Consider the following 21,972-nt stretch of genomic DNA (forward strand, 5'->3'; position numbering starts at 1 on the left):
GTGCTAATGTGAGAAACATTTTTTAATATAGGCTTGACTTAAAAGACTACTAAGAGAATTCATCAAATATCCCAACAACGTTTTGGTGGAAAGGTTGTAGAAGATCGATTGGTAAAAGATGACTCAGTCATTCAGAAGCAAGAAAAAATAACCGATGAGGGTCACCTTTTTGTACAACACGTATGATATTATGAGACGAGCTCGGGAACTCTTTGTGAAACAGTTGCTTTATTTTACACAGCAGAGTTTGAGTTCTTACACCTTGACAGGTTGATGCTGTCCACTGTTAAATTCATGGTTATTTGTTCTTTTTAATATTTAAACCCTCAAATAAAAACGAGAACATAATGATAAGAGTGTGTCACCGATCGATACTTATTGAAAATAACATATACAAGACCTAATAACAGTGGACAATGAAAATGAATCATCTTGCTCTGTGAGTGACACCACGTGACAGGGTCAACATGAATGATCCTCTCCCTGTCTGGACAATCACATCAATTTTTATTTTTTTTTGCTCCATTCATGCTGTTCATTCGTTGTCATGTCTAACAGCAGCACAAAGAATGCTTATAACAGTTTCAACTTAGGCAAGAATTACCTTCCATGACCTCAGCAGTTTCTTTTTTGTAATACGCTGTCCATGAAATCAATATCCTGAAGAAGGAGAAGTCCTTAATGTGGCCTGGCTTAGCAGGTACTTTATTTCACTGCAGTAATTAAGGGTCCATTTGGAGCGGGACCTGCTGGCCCTTGCTGCCCCGGAGCAAAGGGATTGGTGCAATTAACTAATATGAGTGTGGATGATTGGGCAGTAAGTAACATAATCACAGCTGATTGGTCAATAATGTGCAGGTCAGCGGGGCAGATGGAGAGGACTGGTCCTCCATGGATTCAGGCTGCAGGCGGCTGCAGAACGAGCCAGTTAATACAGAACTCTTCATAGGGCTGGTCGTCATGCTGCCAAACCTCCTGAGTGCTGAGATGCAGCCACAGCATTGGGCCTTAGAATGCTAGTAAATACAGATGAAATGCATTTTTAATTATTTGATAACTTCCTTCATTTTTTTTTAAGCAACAATGCAAAAACTTTACAATAATTTGTTATAAAACAAACTCTTTTCAGTATTTGTTTTTGGTAACGAACATTTTGTGATTCTAGCTGTATTTCATTCATTGTTCTCAGCAGAATCTGTCCTGTGAAGTCCTTGTGTGGCTGCAGTATTAAAGCATAATTTAACCCTACCATAGCAAAAAGTTACTATAGATTTCATCAGCATCCAAAAGTGTGGCTGCTGTTCATTGAAGTTTGGTTTGATTTCCTCAGAAAACTGTTTATACAGCAGAAACTGAGACGAGTATCCTAACACGTGTGTTTTATACACTCAAGCACAACTTGCCTACATCCTTGTGTCTATTAGCAAACTACAACTGCGATGGCATCAGAAACACACAAACCGGTAAATGTATGGATGTCAGTGTGTCTCACTGCTGTTGCCCTCTTGTCCCTTGTGCACAGTGTATTCTGGGATCTGTACTGCGCTGCCCCGGACCGGAGGGAGACATGTGAACATTCCAGCGAGGCCAAGGCTTTCCACGATTATGTGAGTGAACTTAACCAACCCTCCATTTGTGTGTGAGCCACACACATGTGGGCACACACACACACACACACATACATACACACACACGTTTGTGAGCTCGTGCAGACACACATAGGGTGTATATCAGCGAGATGGGACTGTTCTGTCATGGTAATAATGCTGCTGGTTCTTGTTTTGACGTGACTCATCTGCATGCTGCAGCCCCTGTTCTGGATGAGACAGAGCCAGACGTCTGAAATAAGATGCTTTTAAAAAATCCAGTCCTCATGACTGTCGCTTGTATATTTTATTGGGAAGCTCTTAGATTTTCATTTGATGGTGAGTCTTTGGGCCATTTTGACACGTTTCACATGATCTACCTTGATTAGATATCAGTTTGCCTCGGCGGTGCTTGCTCGTCTGACGGCCACACTTCCTCAAAACGCCGACTCCTGACCCCTCAGGCCTTAGTGAATCTGTCAGCCTGGGGGTGAAAGGTCACAGCACTGCCTGGCTGTTTATTGGTCCACTCAAGGCTTCACTTAAGGTCAAAGAGCGTGAAGCAGCTGGCTGTTCATGCGAGCACATCGACACACACTCCTCCACAAACACCACACGGGACACACAGGACACATTAAGAGCTGGTTGTCGTGGCTGCAGGGGATGGCCTGAGCGTAGAAAGGTCAGAGTTCACAGCCTCCTCGACCCTCTCATCTTCAGAAGAGCTGGAACAGTCGATAGCCAACCAATCGAACACACACACACACACACACACACACACACACACACACACACACACACACACACACACACACACACACAAGCTGGTCGATGTGTGAGCACATCCACTCCCACTAGTAGTCATTTTTTGTTTGCAGCTCTCATTATCAGAAGCGACCATTATGAGGTCACACACACACGGACTCCCTGGATGTCAGTGGGATATCTATTACCTCCTATGTGTTCCTTTTTGGGCTTGTCCACGCTCAATATTTGCTCAGTGTTTGTCTGGGATGTATTTGAGGTAGGATTAGGATGTTGATTGGACAGACTGCTTGAACTGTCGGCTCACCTGTGCAGGAGTGAAACCTGAAATGGATTAGCGGTACTATTCTTACCGTGAGCTATTCATTCGGGCTGCTTTAGCCCACAGCCTGTCGCCCATTCAGCTGAACTCACTCATGAGGCTTGACAGAAAAAGTGTGTGCATTTGTCAGCCGAGCAGATTACATTTGTTGTGCATGTACCATGCATATGTGTGTGTGTGTGTGTTTGTGTGTGTGTGTGTGTGTGTGTGTGTGCGTGTGTGTGTGTGTGTGTGTGTGTGTGTGTGTGTGTGTGCGTATGTGTGTCTCAACACCCCGTCTGGCTGTGTGTGTGCATGTGTTGGACCACCATAAGATTAATTACATGGTTAATTAAACCTAGTAGTTAATTAAATCTGACAACTGTGTCTAATTAATCTAAATGCAATATAATTTCCTACACCTTTCTCCAGAGGTAGGCCAGCTGGATACCTGCATGTCAGCTCTTTAACGGCTCTGGTTTGACAGTCCCGGTCAATCTGTGACTGAACTTTATTTCTGCTGCTGGAAAAGACATTTTAAAAAAGTCCACATGTTTTAGTTTCCGACCGGAAACGTGGTCTGGATCTGTAATGTTATCTATTGAATAAGAGATGGAATAAATCAAATGTATGTTTAGCTTGGCTGTCAAGTCAAGAAACCACAGTTTAGTGTTGTTTGACCTTTGACCCGGCTCAAGTTCAGGAGGTCAGAGTATATGAGCCGTCTGACTGAGAGGGCTAATTTGTTAGTGACAGGGAATAAAAGGAAGAGCTAGTTGTTTGCCTTCAGCACAATCTCAAAGGAAAAAAAGAAAAACTCCATTTCCTTTTCTCACTGAAGCTTTTGTGATGACAGTGAAATATTCAAGCCTCTGTGATTTTATTGTTTGGATATTTCAACAGATTGTAGATGTTATGTGCATGGATCCTTTTACACATTTCAACAAATTTCAAACTGATGTATTTGGTGGGATCTTCACTTTCCTCTCACATAGATTAATGCATGCAAAGGGCGTGGCGTAGGCTCTAACAGGTCTAAGTGTGTGTGCTTTTGTTACTGTTACTGTGTGTGTGTGTGTGTGTCACAGAGAAAGGGAGAGTGTGTGGATCCCCAGGGTGATGAGGGGTCTGTCTGTCTCTGATTAACTCTAGCTCCTCGGTCCCGGCAGACCGACGGCCTGATCAAGTCTCTATCGCGGCCCCTTGCTGATAACGGCTCCCTCATTCCCCGAAGTCCCTCCGGATCACAGAGTGAAAAACAACATGGCTCCCAGGAGTCACACACACTCCGCCGTGTGTTTGTGGCTCAGTGGGAAAAGTGAAAGAGGAATGTGTGCAAGGATAAATTGGTTTTATTTATGTTTTATTATTTTCATCTAATTTACTGTCTCCTCTGGTCGTTCAGCCGTCAGTGTGTTTGTGAAAAAGCAATGAGAAAATATCAGCATCCGGCTATAAATGCGATATTTAGAACGTATACAGTACATTTCCTGAAACTGAAGTTGTTGCTAGGCAACATTGAGAGAGAGTAGGGTCTTAGTTACTGATTTGGCTGGGCTGGGCTCGGGGTTGGAGGCACGTCTTGACTCAGCTCTGTCCTCCTGGCCCTCATTGTGAGTGATGACGGAGACTTTGTACCCCCTCTAGTTAGGAGAGATAATGGATTATAATGTGTTAATCCACAGATCTGGGGACTGGTTGACACCTAATCCATGGGAATGTGGTGGGATTGGAGCCCTGGCCACAGTCCCAGAACAGGAGGCCTCTGACTAACTGGATCGCTGGTTGGATTCAACCCCTGGATGGTGAATCTGCATTCACTCCAGCTCACGCTTACACACTGGCACACACTCAGGGGTGTGCTGGTGTGTAGCGCTCACACTCATATGCTAATGAACGCTCACGCTCAGAGTAAGCGAGACATAAAGAGCTGATAGAGAAGTGTATTCTTGTGTGTCTGTAAAGTCATTTAAGTGTTTCTTTTGTCGTCTTAATTGTTGGAATTGTGCTGCTGTCCTTCCTCTTTATGTTACCTTTTAATCATTTTTATTCCCTAAAAGAGATCGGCACATCTTCTCGTTCACTTCTCTTTCTTTTCCATTTTTCTTCTGGAATTTGGATGTTCCTCAAAAGACTACTTTGTTGAGGAAATGTGTTTGATTATAAGAACATGGCACGTCGTTAGTAACTCAATATGAATGATTAAAGGAGCGAGGCTTTGTGATGAAGAAAGCATACATATTGCGAGCGCACATACACACACACACACACACACACACGCACACAGATGCACACAGGCTTGGTAACATTAAAAAAGTTGGCGGAAGAATGAGACTGTTTTCTCTGACACACACACACACACACACACACACACTCACACACACACACGCACACGCAGATTCGAGTCCACACAAACTATCTTTCAGGAAGTGATGCACTCGGCCTTGTTACTGCAGACATTTTGCTTCGCCTTAGCCAGAGGTTACAACCCCGAACATCTGCGATTCACACCAATCTGGAATCGTTGCCTGCAGACTGTCACATATTTGGTGCCACAAGTGCGTCATTCGCATCGTGGTTCTTCACTGACTCCACTCAGCGCCCGGATTATTGACTGGATCCGTCGTGACGACAACGAGATAGATCGCCTTGAAAACATTTGGAAATGTCATGCGACTGGAGAAAATCTTGTTCAGTTTGAATATCAAACAGAAAATTCCAAACATTCTCTGGTTCTAGCTTCTCAAATTGTTAGGATTTGCAGTTTATCTTGATTTTATATCGTGAAATGTGGATTGTGGACGTGTTTGGAAGAAACCAGGAATGGTGTTTGCAATGCTGTGGTGCATTTGTTAATGATTTATGATGAATTGATTTAGTGCAGCAGTAATTTTTCCTCCTCCAAAACAAAAAAAAAAATTTACTCAAACATATCCGTCAGGAATTTGGTGACAAAATGTAATGTTTTGTCTGACTAACAGGCAAAAACCAGTTTCCAGTCACAAGAAACCAGTGGTGAGTCGATTATTAAAATTCTACGTGACTAATTTTCTGTCACTCGACCGTTTGATTAAAGTTATTATTCCGGCTGTAAATCAACCAATCAGAGCTACAAAGACAATGAAGATGTGAGTCGGTGGCAGCAGGTGTGTGTGTATGTGTGTGTGTGTTTGTGTGTGTGTGTGTGTGTGTTTCCAGCATGCAGAGAGAGATGGAGGTGCTGTGTCGGCTGTTGCCGGGGGATTCTTTGAGAGGGTTAAACATTTGTTAGGATGGACCACAGTAACAGGTGGCACCAGGGGAGGAGCTGCTCTCTGTAAACAGCCGCTGATGGCCGAGCCTTTGTCTGACAATGTGTGTGTGATTTCATGTGTGTGTGCTCGCTCCACACTCCCCTTGTTGCTGTACCAGGTGCTCACATGCCTCGTTTTAACGCCACACATCTGCTGCAAGCCCTTCCTTCCCTTCCCTTTCCTTTTCCTTTCTGTTTTTGTCTCCGTCCTTTTCGTCAAAAACAGAATTTACTCATCCTGCACAATTTTTTCCTTTTAGTTCCTCATAGGTCTTTTGCACCACCAACACCCCTCCTCTTTCTTCCCCTTCCTCTCTGCTCCATGTTCTCTTTCTTATTCCCTTCACCCCTTCCTCCTCCCTCGTTTGCCTCATCCCCACACCTCCCTCCTCCTCCCGCCGCCCTCCTCCTCCTCCTCCTCCTCCTCTCTCAGAGGAGATTGATTGGGTAATCTGGCTGGGTGCCAGTAGTGCCCGCTTTCTTGCTCCGGGGAAGGAGAGAAGCGGGGGCGACATGACGACATGGAGGAATAATAATAACTCCCATAATATAGGCAGAGTAGGTACGGATGGAGGGACGGCGAGATGAAGGAGGGAGCGAGGAGGTTTAGCGACGTCTTCTTCCCTCAGACTCTCCTGGATGTTTTGGGGGTTTTCATCCAGTCTAACTTCCATACAAACAGCACGTCTCCATTTCTGTCCTCCTCTATCCGTCTTTCTGTCCTTTCTCCTCCTCTCCTCTTCCTCGCCTCCTGCGCTCGGGCCTGTGTCGTTTTTTAATATCAAATAGTTGGTGGAGTGCAGGCTGCAGGCAGACCGGTGTCGAGCGAGAGGACGCTGTCTTTGTGTGCCGTTGTTTACCTTTGTTACCGTCTAAATGAAAAAGGCCAGTTGGCTCCTCTGTCTGTGTATACCTTTCTCGATCCGAGGGAAGCAACAAAGCCTGAAAGTGCTGCCCTCAAGCTGTGTGTGTGTTCGGCTGGAGGTCTGCAAGTGACAGAAGCAGAAGATCAAATATTGTTTATGATTCCCTTCCTTGCAGGTTCATTCTGGGCGAGCTTAGAAATGTGCCATAGTTTAGCATTTTGATCTTGACAGTGCGAGCACAGGCTGGATCTGTGTTTGACAAGAGACAGACATGAAGATAGTTGTATGGAGACGACAAACCAGGGGCAGGAAGACATACGATGGAGGGGGAAACAAGGAGGGAGATGTATACGCACGCAGGAAGAAAGACCAGAACACCGTGGGGACTCTTTGTGAAGTCTGCATTTTTCATACTTTATCTGAATTTTAGCACCATCAGTGCTTCTTGCTCGCCAAGAGTGTTAAAATTAGGGATGAGCGAGTACACCACTATCTGTATCTGTATCTGTTCAACCATCTAAATTATCTGTATCTGTACTCGGAATGGGCGGGGTTTAAACGGGAAGTGGGTGTGGTTTGACCGGAAATGGGTGGGCCTTAAATAGGTAAATTATTTTAATTCTGAAATCGATATGGACTGATCAGAAGTTACTATATTTATTGGTTATTTTAAAACTATTTACAGAACAGCCTTGAAATTGAGATTCAAATCAATGTTTTTGATCACAAAAGTAAGAGAACTATTTACAGAACAAGGTTTTTGTGAACTCAGAACATGAAGTGCATTAATGAATACGACGCATGCAATAGGAAAACATCACCGCTTTGAAGCGAGATGTAATTATGAACTACAAAGTATGCATGAACAAGAATTATCATACTCAACAAAAATGTTTTTCTTTTTTAAATTTTTTTTTATTTTTGTGATCAAATCTTTTTTTTTTTAATTATTTATTTATTTTCACCACCTAATGTTCTTGCCATTTATTCTCACACAGTGACTGAGTCACTGTGTGAGAGGGAGAGATAGAGAGAACAGAGATAGAGATATGTAACAGTTTAAATATCTATACAGTATATAAACTATTAATTTGAACTGAAGTGAGAAAGTGTCAAACTAAGAGCAAACAGGTAAAAAAACAAACAAAAACGACCTGAGTGGAGGCGATGCGACCCGAGCAGTTTTCAGCTCTCTCTGGTCAAATGCACCTCGTACGTGCAACAAAACAAAACAAGAAACAAGTTCACCAAGTAACCTTAAACAGACCGAAATAAAGGCAAGAAAACCTAAGAAGAACAACGTGAGCCACAGTGAAAGATCAGTCAATGTCTGTGTGTGTGAGAGTGGGCCAGCGACACTCTGTATGCTGTCTCTGTAGGGAGGGGCGGGCGCTGTGTGTGACTGGACAATTACAGAGCGTGAAGACAGTCAGTTGTGAGGATTTTCCTTCAGCTGGGATAGGAAAATGAATATGTATGAATGAATGAATGAACGAGCACGAGTATTGGCAAGTTTTACTCCTATCGTGCTCGTACTTGTCAAAAATGTGTCATCCATACCGGATACTCGTCTGAAATGAGTACCCAGCTCAACCCTAGTAAAAATGCCACAAATCCACTTGAGAAAAGTTGTAGCCAAACACGACAGTGTCTACCTTCCCTGCTTCCACCACAGATTTAAAACCAGGTCTCAGTTCATTTTTACCAGGTTACCCATCAATCAATCAATCAATCAGTCAATCAATCAATCAATCAATCAATCAATCAATCAATCAATCAATCAATCAATCAGTCAATCAATCAATCAATCAATCAATCAATCAATCAATCAGCTTTTATTTGTAAAGCACTTAATCAAGTCAACAGACATTTCAAAGCGTTTTAACAGATAGAGAAACCCAACGGAACACTCCAGTGCAATCATAAGCGACATTGGTGGGGAAAAAACTCCCTCATTGAGGAAGAAACTCAGGGCAGGACCCAGACTCTTTTGGGCAGCCAACCGCCTGAACGGTTGGGTGGAAAAGAAATACAGTGAAGATAAGGAAAGGGTAAGAGACAGAGAGAGACAGACAGAGAGAGACAGTGGAATAGCTGCAATATCACAGTTTCTAAAATTTGGACCAAAGCTTTAAATCAGTGCTTCATTCTGGGAAATAGAGGAAAATCCACAGGGTGTTGGTGAAGCCAGGGTGGATGCTGCCAATTGTGTTTCAGTTAGTGCAGTTATCTTCTGCAAATAAATGATGGCACAGAAAAAACAACAGTATCTTCCATGTACTTGCCTTGACTTTACTGGTTTGATATGGAGAATCAAGTTGAGCAATTTTGGCGAGGGTTGCGTCTTTAAGGGTGACCTGGCATCTGGGCGATGTTTGTGTCTTTGTGTTTGTGGTGTTTACTCCTGCCAAGCCTGTCTGTGTTGAGACATTTACACACATCCCCTCTTTCTCACATCTTTGAAGTTCCTCAATACTCGTAATTTCCAAACCACATCCACTTAGAGTATCCATTTACCCACTGTATAAAAAGACCCCATCTAGCACACAATGGCTAAATTTACTGCAATTATGATGCTTCTGCTATTTGTTTCTACTTGGTTTGAACTTTACTTTGGCAACGTGCACTGCAAAGAGCAAAAAGAACAATCTAATATAATACTACAACAATGAAAGGTGAAGTTTTTGGTGAGCATTTGAATGTCTTAGTCAATTTTAAGCAAAGTTTTTCATCAAAGTGCCGCCATGCTGCTCGTCTCCAGTCAACTGTTCCTTCAGTGGAGCTCTCGCTTCTCTCTTCCCTGAGCAGAGCTTGGAGCAGCACTCCATTTCTGCCATTCCTCATTAGGTCTAACACAGTGACGATCATTACGAGGACTGTCAGGTGGGTCCCAGAGAGTGAAACCTATCTTTAAACATACACTTCTGTTGGTTAACTCAGGGAGTTGAGAAGCAGTTTCCTTCTTTTAGGCCAAGTTCCTAAATTAAATCGGCTCACAATGGAGCTGCTGTGGCAGTAATATATATGAGAAAAGTTGGATTTGTAAGTCAAACTTGATTGCTCGCTGTTTTACAGGTCTATGAGCTCACATTAAGCATCGGCAAAGGGAATTAATGCTAGAGAAGCTGTTCAAGTGGAGGACCTGAAGAACTTTGTGGGTCTGGGTTAATGTGACAGAACACATTCGAGGCTGGGAAATAATCGACTAAACAGGCATCTTGACATCTGAGAGTTTGCCAAACGGGATTAAGAGAAAAAACACAATATAGAAGCATTTCATTATTTTACATTACATTTAACAGAAATATTAAAAATGAACATACTGTACAGGAATGCCTTGATAATTCATAATTGTTGTGGAACTTGGAAGAGTGATACTGTATGCAAATTTCAGAGGATATTTGTGATGCAGTTGACTTTTTTATTCCGCCCTCGTTACTGTCAGGAGGTATTCTATGATGTCGCATTTGATTGGTGACCTAAGAGGTACAATAATCCTTATTGTTGTCAGTATGCGGAGAAAACTAAAGGAGACAATCGTTTCATCTCTGATCTCAGGTCATGTGGACTGTGGAGGCAGAAAGGAAATCCACCTGACATTAGAAATAGACAGAAGTTAAAAGTGGTTTGTGGTACAGCCGGTTGGACCGTAGACTCCAGAGCTTCCTCCTACAGGTCAGACAGGTGACGCTGTGTGATCATAAATGCTTATAGGTTGTCATTGTCCACACCCATTAAAATAAGACTTTTTATTATTGCCAGTCCAATATTGGTTTTGTTTCCTTCATGAACAGAGGTTTGATTAGCTTTTTAATAACATTGTAGTTATGATGCCATAACCTGATCAAACCTTCATTTCCTGGTCAGGATGATTATTTAACATGTTGCATGCCATCGTAGCAACTGTCACTGCAAGTTCAGGGATGCGTTGTTGTTTTTTAATTTTACTTGTTAATATGCAAATGCAGAATATCTGACATGCTTTAAGGAATTAATTAAGTTCAGTTAATAAGTAACTTAAGTTCCTCTTAAGTCAAAGCTGCTTTTCCGCTCTGCACTCAGGACTCAGAGTTCCATCCTTTTAAACACAAAACAGCCCTCCTTTCTTAAAGTCACTCGCTCCTTTTTCTTTCCTCCTTCAGGTCTTCCTCCTTTGCCTCGCTCTCTCTTTGTGGCTTGTAGCTGGCAAACGTTGCACCCTGGCACAGTGTCTCTCTAGCACAGCATGTGTGTGTCTCTGTATGCGCGTCTGCTGTCTGCTGTTTGCTGCGCAGCTCTGCCAGTCCACCAGTCTCAAGTACCAGCTGGGCACCAGAACCCACAACCAAAATAAACTGGCTGCACTGTCAATGAGGCCACAGGCTGAAGTGTGTGTGTATGTGTGTGTGTATGTGCGACGTGCTGATTGGACACCCTGCTTATTAAGTCTCATTGAACAGCGGTGAAACGAACACAGTCCTTCTCCAGATGAATGCCTGAGATGTTCGCTTGTCTCAACTTTGCATTACACTGAAGCCCTCCCTGCAAGGATTAAAGACTAAAACAATTACAAAGTCTTATTTGCATTGCAAATTCTCCTAAATGCAGACTTAATCCCCATTTTCCAAAGGCAGCAATACTGAAAAGCAGAATAAATGTGTGAGGGAGATCCAGTTCAAGCCTCTGTCAGGGTTTCTATTGCTAAAATAACACTTAAAAGTTGGAGAGGGGGGGGATAATGAATGTGTTTTGAGCTGGTTGAGTTATATTTGGAAAACAGTTTGTTTCTGTTAAAAATCTGTCTTTAAGACAGGATAAATGCACACAATCAGCAGGGGGGCACTTGTGTGGGGATATGTGCTCACCTCCTGGAGAAAATAAGTGTTTTATTTTGATTTGTGCGCATTTGTATTTACTCCTTCACATACGTGTGCATGAAGGTGTTCTTATGACGCGGGGCCACAGTGAGCTTGTTTTACTGCTGCCCAGGGTATATTTACAGACAGTGACTTTAATGCAGTGTAATGATTATTTTTATTCCAGGTACTTTGGCAGCCAGCTCACTCTGAGTGGAATGACTCCCCATTGGCTCACTGATTACCTCTGTGGCTGCTGCCACACCTGGCTCCTTCAGCTCTCCTCCCTCTCTTCCATTACACCTTGAGAACCTTCCCCTTTTATTAGTACACCTTCATCTGTTTGGCCGTCTTCATTCATCAGTGGGTAACACCATTTCATCTGATCTCCCCCTCCTTAATCATTACACTTTACTCCTCCACCCTTTATCTTTCCTGATTTAACTCCTTGATTTCAACACGCAGACAATACCAGCCTCTGCACCTTCACAGTTTTCCTTTTGCTCCCCCAGATTTAACGCCTTTAAGCATGAAACAATACCTTTGAAAACCTGTGAAGTTGTTTGCTGAGATGTGCAGATTTTGTGTTGGATCAGAGCCTCACCTTGTGAAACAAGAGCAAAAGTACATTTGCTATAATGCAGAAATGTGTTCTTATGTATATTTCAGCTTTATGTGACATTTGCATGTGGCCATCTGCCCTGAGCAGCAGTGAGATTAATCCCCCTCCCCTCACGCAGTCAAGATCCTGGTGGTGGTGGTGGCTGATGACTATGCTGGGACTGCTGAGGATGAATAGCAGAGATGATTACAGTAAATTGGTGAATGGAAATTAAGAGTGAGCATATGTGAAGAGTCCTAGTCTTTCTGACTGAGCTTCATTTAAACACAGGACTCCAAATTCACTTTAGATGGGTGTGAGAGTTTGGGGTTTGCCTATTCCTGTGTAAACATCCACTCTGTAATCCTGTTGTTGAATCAAGAGTTTATAAGACAGTGGTGACGCCATTCATGATGGACGGATTAGAGACAGTGCTACGGAAAAGAAGACAGGAAGCGGAGCTGGAGGTGGAGGTAGTTAAGATGTCATGGTTCTATTTATAATGCACACATTTATAATCACCTTAGTCATAACAAATTATTATATGAAAGTGATATGTATGTACACGTTTGAAAGAACTTTTTAGACTGAAAAAGCTTTTCAGACATCTCATACATTTGCAGACTGACACAATTGAACTGAAGTGAGTGCATCTGATGATGTGGTTTCCATAGTTACAAGCAAGAAACGTGTGATCAACATCAAGTTCCTGAAATCTTCTAGAGGTTCAGGTCCATGCATCCCATCAGTCACACTCTGGTTAGGGTAAATTCCTGCTAGCTGTTAGTGCAATGTGTTCGACTGGGGGAGCTAACAACTACCAGAGCTAATCGCTAATAGCTGACAGACAGTTTCCTTTATTTTGGACAGACATGTTACATCAGTGTGCAATTTACCAATCGAATTTTAGGGATGGAAGTAACTAGCTGTGATTTAGAACGCAATAACTTTCCAATTCTCAATTCTTGTTTGTTTGTTTTTTTAAATTCATGTTTAAAGCGTAAAGATATATGGATATATGGATATATGGATATATGGATATATGGATATATGCAATTTCCTCCGGGATTAATAAAGTACCTATCTATCTATCTATCTATCTATCTATCTATCTATCTATCTATCTATCTATCTATCTATCTATCTATCTATCTATCTATCTATCTATCTATCTATCTATCTATCTATCTATCTATCTATCTATCTATCTATCTATCTATCTATCTATCTAAAGATCACCTTTAATTTTGCTTTCAGCCTGTTTCTTTGAGTTGTTCAAAATAAAAATAATAATTTATGTCCACAACTTTTGAGTTGCACTTTTATTATAACACTAGTAGTCAAGTGGCTCATGGAAAAGGAAAGAAGCAACACTTTGATGGTGATCAGTTTTTTCACCCGGCCCTAAACATCTAGATCTGAGCGGCACATCTAAACACATCCGTGCCAGCTTTTCATACACTGACTGATGTTCAAGGTGTTTGACCTTTGATTAAACCCGTTGTGATGTACTGTAGCTTTGAGATTAAAATGTTTTCTTCTAGCTCGTCCTCTCCACAGTAAACACTAATACAGTCACAGTAGTTTGTGCTTGCTATTATAAACATATTTAGCTTAAAACCTGCTAATACCTCAGCATCAGACTACAAGTAGTTGGAAGATGTTACTTTAAAAGATAGTTAAGAACGTGATGGAGTTTCTGCTATTCATAATTTGTATTAGTTTACAGCGAAAGACTGATTATTTTCATAAAACGATATTCTCTGCGGTCAAGCTGAAGGATTTTTCCGCTGTCTGTTCCCTGTCCTGCGTTGACTGTTTCTAAGAGTTTATCTCTTGCACAGTGAAGAAAAAGGAGCTAAAAATAGACAGATTTATATTAGTGTAGGAGTCTGTGTGCGTCTGTGACTGTTTGATGATTTCCCCCTGAGTGAGGTATTAGCCAGCATTTTGGTCAGAGGGGGGGTCAGAGGCTGTAGAGGGTTATTCTTCTGAGAGGGCTGAAAAATATCCAAAAATCACATCATGTACTGTAACAAGCACAACGTGTGAACTTCAGACATGCAGTCTGTATGTAAGCCTTCAGTTATTTATATCTCCCATGATTAAGTTCACTGGATAAATAGGGCAGCTAATCTTTTTCATGATTATATGAGTGTTTTATTGACGCTGCAGCGTTAGTGTGTGTGACACACACTCCATGTGTGCGTATGCTCACCTATGGTACACGTGTTATTTCTCTTTTATGCCCTGTCTACACAGTCTGATCTGTTTTTACCAAATCAGATATTTTCTGTAAAAAGTGACATTTGGAATACAGAGATCCACAACACTGCACTTGGTTGCACTTTGAAAAGGTCAGCTTTCACTGAGAGAGAGCGTCCGACAGTCGGAGTGCGGGAGAGAAGAGAAGGAGAGTTCCTTCTGAACACTTGTGGTCAGATGTACAATAGATTTCTGCCTTTGTTTGGAATGTTGCTTGACTTTCTTCTTGTGTTGCTGTGCTTAACTGAGTTGCTCTCTTCTTTGCTGAAATGTTTTTCTGGATGCTGTAATCTCTTCAGTGCATGGCCAGATTACTGTCTGCTCCATATTGTCTAGTGGCGGGCTGCAGGATGAGAGATGACAGGAGGAGGGGTGATGGAATAGGCTCTGATTTGCTGCTACATAAGGAAGATTACCTTTTTATTAATGTAACCATCTGGACATTTGCTATATTTGGTTGTTTGTCAAGTCTGTTTGTTGTTTTCTAAACCTTCAATCTTGATAAATCAAGGCTGAGATTAGACGTTTGTTATTTCTCCAGAGTTGTCAACCAAATGACTAAATCACATAATATTAATATAACAAAATTATGATGAGATAGTATTAAAATAAATGTAGAATTCCATTTGTGACTAATACTGCAAATTCATTGTGCTATCTATCCAGAACACGGAATTGTTATTATTTTAATTGAATGATTTTCACTGAAGAAAAATAAGAAAATTTGAGTATTGGTTGTGTCCCCACCACCCCCACCCTTCCACTCGTCTTCCTCTCCATCTCTCCGTCTCCTGTGCACTCCGTGCAGAAATGATTTCCATTCCTGCTGAATTAATGAGGTTCTGCTGAACTGAGAAAAGGCAAGGGGAGCGTATATACACACACACACACACACACACACACACACACACACACACACACACACACACACACACACACAGGCAAGCAGACACATTTTTACAGGCACATATCTGCTGGAGCCATATTTCAGTCCACATTCACATTCACACATGCATGCAGCGATTCACTGAAGCTTGGCCACATTTTGTCATTTCAAAGCACAAACACTATTTTGTTTTAAAGTCAGTGAAAGGAATTGTAGCCAGAGATACAGTTGGACAACAATCCCAAGACTGAAAGGGTGCTCTGAGTCCGCACCCCCCCCCCCACCCACCCAAGGGGTCACGCAATCGCTCTATATTTGGATGTATGAATTTTCTGACTAACGCCGTTGTTTTGTTTGTGATTCTGCATGAAAATCCCAATCAGAAAATAGTTTTTATTGCCTTACTGTTGCTAATGAAATCCCCTCTCTCCATTCACTGTCTCCTCGCTCGCCCACCACCGCTCTCTCCAGCAGAAGAGGAGGGACCGATCTGTGAGTCCTACTCATTCACCTGCAAAAAAAAAGAAAAGAAAAAAGATTTGGTCTATCCACCCTATTATTTGGATCCACTCCACGAAATTGACCAAATGTGTCACAAACGTGGTGACAAGGCCGTCCCATTTTGGAGGCTCTTTTTAAAAGCGGCCTTCATTTCTGTGGCCCACCCTATCCCAAGATTCATTGCACCTGTTATGGTGACAAGTCTTTTTCCAAAAAACTGTGTATAACATCATAATGGATGTCCCTCATCAGCGCTGGAGCTGAAGCATCTCAGTTTGGTACAATAACAAGACACACGCACACTTTAAAAACGTCATTAAAATTATTGCTTTTATTTCTTTTTTCACTCCTTCCACTGCGACTAATTTTTACTGCTGCTATTATTACTACGACTACTCTCCCTGCTTTAGTTCTACTACTCCTACTACAGAAAGCTTCTACTCCACCTTCAGCTTTAACTACAACTTTTAGCCAAGACTATTCATCAGCTAATCAGCTCCAGCTGTCAGTGTTGCTAGGCGACAGGTTTTGCGACGCCGGGGTAAAGGCTGGTTAAATTCTGTGTAGATCAGAGCGTCTGCTTCAGCAGCGCTCTGACCGCGTCCTGCTAGGATCCAGCTCTTCAGAACTGAGACGCAGCCTCACAACTCGGACCCGTAGCGCATCCTGGTCACCGTGGCAACACCCCGTTGTGCGTATTAAACGCTAGCTGGGTGCTGGTAAACACTCCTAGCTCCCAACCCATCCTCTCCACACACACACACACACACATATGCACACACACACACACACACACACACACACACACACTGTTCCTGACGCTCGTTTTCAGACAAAGACAAAGACTCCGTCTCCCGTCAACTGAAGGCCTGATGATCTAACAGGTGGCTCAAGTCTGGTTCATGCGTTGTAAATACAGACAGTAGAAACACTCACGGAGGAGCACGCAGTCAAAGGGACGTAATTGCGGTGCGAGCGACTGTCATGTACCAGCCTGTGCGCCCCTTGAAAGCTCCATCAAGGAATGCTCAACAAAGACGAGCAGAAAGCACCGGTTGATTCTACTGAGGCTGTTCCTCGTTGAGCTGATTTTTTTTTTTTTTTACCCTAAGCATGAGTAATGTGTGGAGTTTGGAGGAGCGCAGCCTTTGTGGGGAGCACGAGGAAGCATGAACACAGAGGTACACGGACCACATCTGGTTACATGTGAAGCTTGAAACAAGAGTCCTTAGAAAACACAGACCGTGTGCAAACCGAAGCGCTCTTTCTTCCCTTCACGCTGGCTTCTTTTCTTTGTTTTTCTCTGTCTTCCTTGCTTGCTTTCTTCATTAAATGCACATGATTATGCACATTCAGCCACGCATACAGAAAAATGTGACTCTCCTTCTCCCTGGCTCGCTGCTGTCTCAGTGTTTTTCTTTCCCATTTATCATCACTGAAGCAAAGGAACCGAATCCAATATCATGTGTTTTCATTGCATTCCTCAATTTGCTTATTTCTTCATCCCCCTGCCTCTATTTTGATCTCAGGCAACCAGTCAGCAGTCAATAATCTGTTAAATAGCATTGATCAGCACCATTTAGTTTCCTGGCCAGCTACTTAGGTTGTAAAGCTGATCAATGGCTTTGAATGGGAACCACCTAGATAGCAGATTGACTGCTGGGACACACTCTGCAATCATATCATTTGTCTTCATTTGCTGTTCAATTCTTTGTTGTAATGGCTGCTGTCAAAAACAGCCCCATGCTGGCCTGCAGTGGCACGGGGAGCCTTTAACTGTAGAGTACAAACTGAGACCGCTGTGCTAGAGTCGCTCCGTTCACCTTGACTCTCAGCCCACCCCCAGCCCGCCCCTCGCCCCGACGCCATGCTGGAGGAAAGTAACTCAGAGTAACAGCATGAAAGGAGCTGTATCACATGACAAAATGAGTATGGGAGTGTGTGTGGGGCCAGTGTGTGTGTGTGTGTGTGTGTGTGTGTGTGTGTGTGGTGTGTGTGTGTGTGTGTGTGTGTGTGTGGATTTGTGAGTGCATGCAGATGGAGCTGAAGCCTGTAGATGTGTTGATGAAGTCTGACCTAGACTGGACTTCCTCTGCCCAAGAGCCCCTTCCTGAATTCATCAATCACGTCTTGTAGGATACGGATGTGGCTGCATGTCAACCACGTGTGTGTGTGTGTGTGTGTGTGTGTGTGTGTGTGTGTGTGTGTGTGTGTGTGAGTGTGTGAGTGTGTGTGTGTGTGTGTGTTTGCATTTAAGTGTCACTGGGAATTTCCAGCTATGAGTTGAACCAGCGGTTGCAGCGTTACTTTAGATTATTGTTTAATAAGGTTTAAATGCACGAAGGCTGTTTTTAGCTTTATCGCTTCGAACAAGAGAAAAGATAATAAAACACTTTTTAATGCTTAAAATGGTATTTTATATTCCTCATTTGTCATTTTTCATTTTCTCTCAATGTGTCTCCAGTTGTTATCATTAACATTATACATGAAGGCACAATAAGGGACAGTGGTCAGGAGCATTTGGCTGCAGGAGCCACGTCATTTTTCTGAATACTTTTTGAAACGTTTAGTCGAAAATATGATAAAAATTGTTTAAATCTGGATGTTTTTGGGGGAAAAAAATCATTTCTACATATTTAACGGAGGAAATCTTGGAGCGATTTGAGTGTTTGTGACCCGAATCCTTTACTGACACAGGTTTCTAGTTGTTTGATGAACTAATGGCAGATCATTTAATTTCTTTTCTCACAACACTAAATATTGTTGACGGGACCAACTCATTCCGACAAATTTCTACCAAGTAAATTTATCTTTCTTCACTGACAGATAAATTTCACTAGTTTAGCGAATTTCTCTTCAAATCCGGTCTCTATTGTTTCAGTTTTTCTTTCAGTGTGGTAACTCATCCAGTTTCGGGGGCTGTTCTCCCACTAATGGGACATGTCCCTCTCTCATTGGATCACATCCACTCTGCTTCATCTGGCTCTGACTTCCCTTCAACTCTTCCTCTTCTCTTCTGTCGCTCCCTCCTCAAATCTCTGCCTTTCTCTCTGATTTCTTTGGTCTCCTCTTTCTGGCTCCCCTGGTTTTATTGGAGTGTCCCATCCCCCTGCTTGTTTGAAGTGGCCTGCTCATATATCACAGCCCTTCCTCGCAGGATATCCTCCCTCTTCCTGCCTCTCCTCCTCTCTCCTTCCATCCCATTCCCTCCCTTTCTCCTCACCCTCTGTCTGTCAGCAGTGGGCTGAAGGAAGGAGATACCTGTTAACTCCATTTCTTTTCCACACTTGAGCCGTCGGCAGTCAGACGCTCACACATGGGCTGTAATGTTGGATGTCTGCGCTTGATTAATTTGAACTTTCCATTATTAACGTAGTATAATTAGAGAATTGTGTGAAGTTAGATCCCCTGAGCTCAAACTGAATGCTTTTTTATTTTCTGGTTTAATTTATATAAAATGTAAAATTCCTTGTAATGTGATTGCTGCACAGATCCTAAACAAAACATGTAAGCAATATTAAAATGAAAGATTTCAGATTTTGATTTATCTGCTATTTGTTTTGATTCTCTAGATTTAAAGTTCTGACTTTGTCACAGAAGCCTGAACTTAACTTTTTATCCAAAGGGAACTTTTCCATCTATGTATAATTTTGGTCTCATGACTCGAGTTTGGGTGCGTTTACTTCCAGTTGGACTTAAACCAGACGATGGCAATGCTCACGGCACAAATTGGCTTGTTTATCTTGTTTGCATTGCGATCATAATTGCAGTGCAACATGATTAGCAGGGCTGAGATGCTCATCAAGATGCTCATGCTCAATGTTTCAAATTACTTTTGCCATGCTTGGCACTTCGGCCATCTTGACGAAGAGACCGGAGAAGTCGAGTTACTGGAAACTGTGTTCTCCTTATAAACGGCATCAACTGTGAGTTTGAATCTGTAAAACATCTGACGTTTAGCTTGACCTGACATGTTGCTTTTCATGCTTGGAAACTGTTGCTTCTTACTGTCAAATCTAGATAGATAGATAGATAGATAGATAGATAGATAGATAGATAGATAGATAGATAGATAGATAGATAGATAGATAGATAGATAGATAGATAGATAGATAGATAGATAGATAGATAGATAGATAGATAGATACTTTATTATGTACATATCCACTGCTCAGACATTACATAACAAATAATACTGGATAAACACCAGGAGAAAAAGAAACACTGACATCACAGGACATACCATAAGACATACATTACACTAACAGACACATGCAGCATTAACAGGACTTATATAATAAACTATAAAATATAAACAATATAAAATTAAAATATAAACAGTATAAACTTAAAATATAAACAGTATAAAATTAAAAAATATAAACAGTATAAAAATTAAATTAAATTAAATCCATTCAACCCCGTGCTGACCTCGCCACCTCCCCCCCGCTCCTCCTGAGAGAGTCATTGTACCCCCTGATGGCACGGGGCACGAAGGAGGACCTCAGCCTCTCTGTGGAGGCGCTGTGTGACAGCAGTCTGCCGCTGAAGGTGCTTCTCTGCTGGGAGAAGGTGGTGTGTAGGGGGTGCCTGGTGTTGTTCATGATGGCCTTAATTTTAGACATGGTCCTGCTCTCCAGAAGCATATCCACAGAGTCCAGGCTCAGCCCGACCACTGAGCCCGCTCTGCGGATGAGTCTGTTCAGACGGTCCATATCTCTTTTCCTGGCCCCCCCACCCCAACACACAATGGCGTATGACAGCACACTGGAGACTACGGACTGATAGAACATGAGAAGGAGCTTAGGACAGATGTTGAAGGAGGCCAGCCTCCTTAGGAAGTACATCCTGCTCTGCCCCTTCTTGTACACACAGACCGAGTTGAGTGACCAGTCCAGTCTGCTGTCTAGCTGCAAATCTGTGAGGAAGGACTGATTCAAAGCCACCAGAACAGTGAATCAGAATCTACATTAATGCTAAAGGGATTTACTGACTGCTGGATGTGTGAATTAACAGCTGGTGACTGATTCAGATGAATCTCATCAGCTTCATACGTCGACGTTTAGGTTTAAGTCAGACCATCATCCACAGTAGAACCGTTTCCACTTCATTCATTCATTCATTCATTCATTCATTCATTCATTCATTCATTCATTCATTCATTCATTCATTCATTCATTCTTTCTTTCTTTCTTTCATGTTTGCTGATATGATTTGACCCAAACTTGAGAGGACTACCATCTCGCCACAGATCTCCTGTGTTTTCACTAGAACACCAGTTGCCCCAGGAGGGCAGAACAATTCCAGGCCAGAACAAGATGATGGCAAAAATTGGGGGCTGATTGGCCCTGAGGGGCAAAGTGTCATGTCCTACGAATTTCAGACAAAACAAATGTCATCATTACATGAATATGAGGCTGTACTTCAACGTAGTTTCCTGTATGGTTCATTATATTTGCCACAGAAGCTCAGCCAGCAGGATTATCCTGCTGTCCTTCATCACTCCCTCTCGTAACACACTTTATTTGACTCTTATTCGTCCTTAATATCTTTCCTTTATGAGATTCATTATTCACTTCCCCCTTTTCATACTCCTTCAGCCCCGTACTGCCTCTCTCTGCCTGCTTCTCTCTCATTCTCTGCTTTCTGCCATTTTTTCCTACCCCTGTTTTTCTCTCTCCATGCCCTTGTTGTCATTTAGCACCCCCCACCACCACCACCACCAGCTCTGCCCTCCCCCTCCATCCATCTTTTTCTGTCTGTCTATTCTCTTGTTCTTTCTTCCCTTGCTGTCTTACATTTTCTCTCACTATCTCTTTTTCTTACCATCCTTCTGCCTTTTTAGACCACCTCTCCCTCTCTCCCTCTCTCCCTCTCTCTCTCTCTCTCTCTCTCTCTCTCTCTCTCTCTCTCTCTCTCTCTCTCTCTCTCTCTCTCTCTCTCTCTCTCTCTCCTCTCTCTCTCTCTCTCTCTCTCTCTCTCTCTCGCTCTCTCTCTCTCTCTCTCTCTCTCTCTCTCTCTCTCTCCCTCTCTCTTCGGTTGAGGACAAGGAGGTGAAAGCCAAGCGGATTACA

General features: G+C 42.6%; 1 protein-coding gene across 2 annotated transcripts in view; it reads left to right on the top strand.

Annotated features, from left to right (window-relative positions):
• The window catches only part of ssbp4 (single stranded DNA binding protein 4), a 95,102-nt gene that overhangs the window by 23,788 nt on the left and 49,342 nt on the right, over nt 1-21,972 (top strand). For both annotated transcript variants that reach the window (XM_068319079.1, XM_068319078.1), the window contains exon 4: nt 1,523-1,607. In XM_068319079.1, coding sequence (XP_068175180.1) covers nt 1,523-1,607 — 85 coding nt within the window. The remainder of the gene's footprint in view (nt 1-1,522; nt 1,608-21,972) is intronic.

This window comes from Antennarius striatus, chromosome 7 (genome assembly GCF_040054535.1).
Source record: "Antennarius striatus isolate MH-2024 chromosome 7, ASM4005453v1, whole genome shotgun sequence".
NCBI classification, from domain to species: Eukaryota; Metazoa; Chordata; class Actinopteri; order Lophiiformes; family Antennariidae; genus Antennarius; species Antennarius striatus.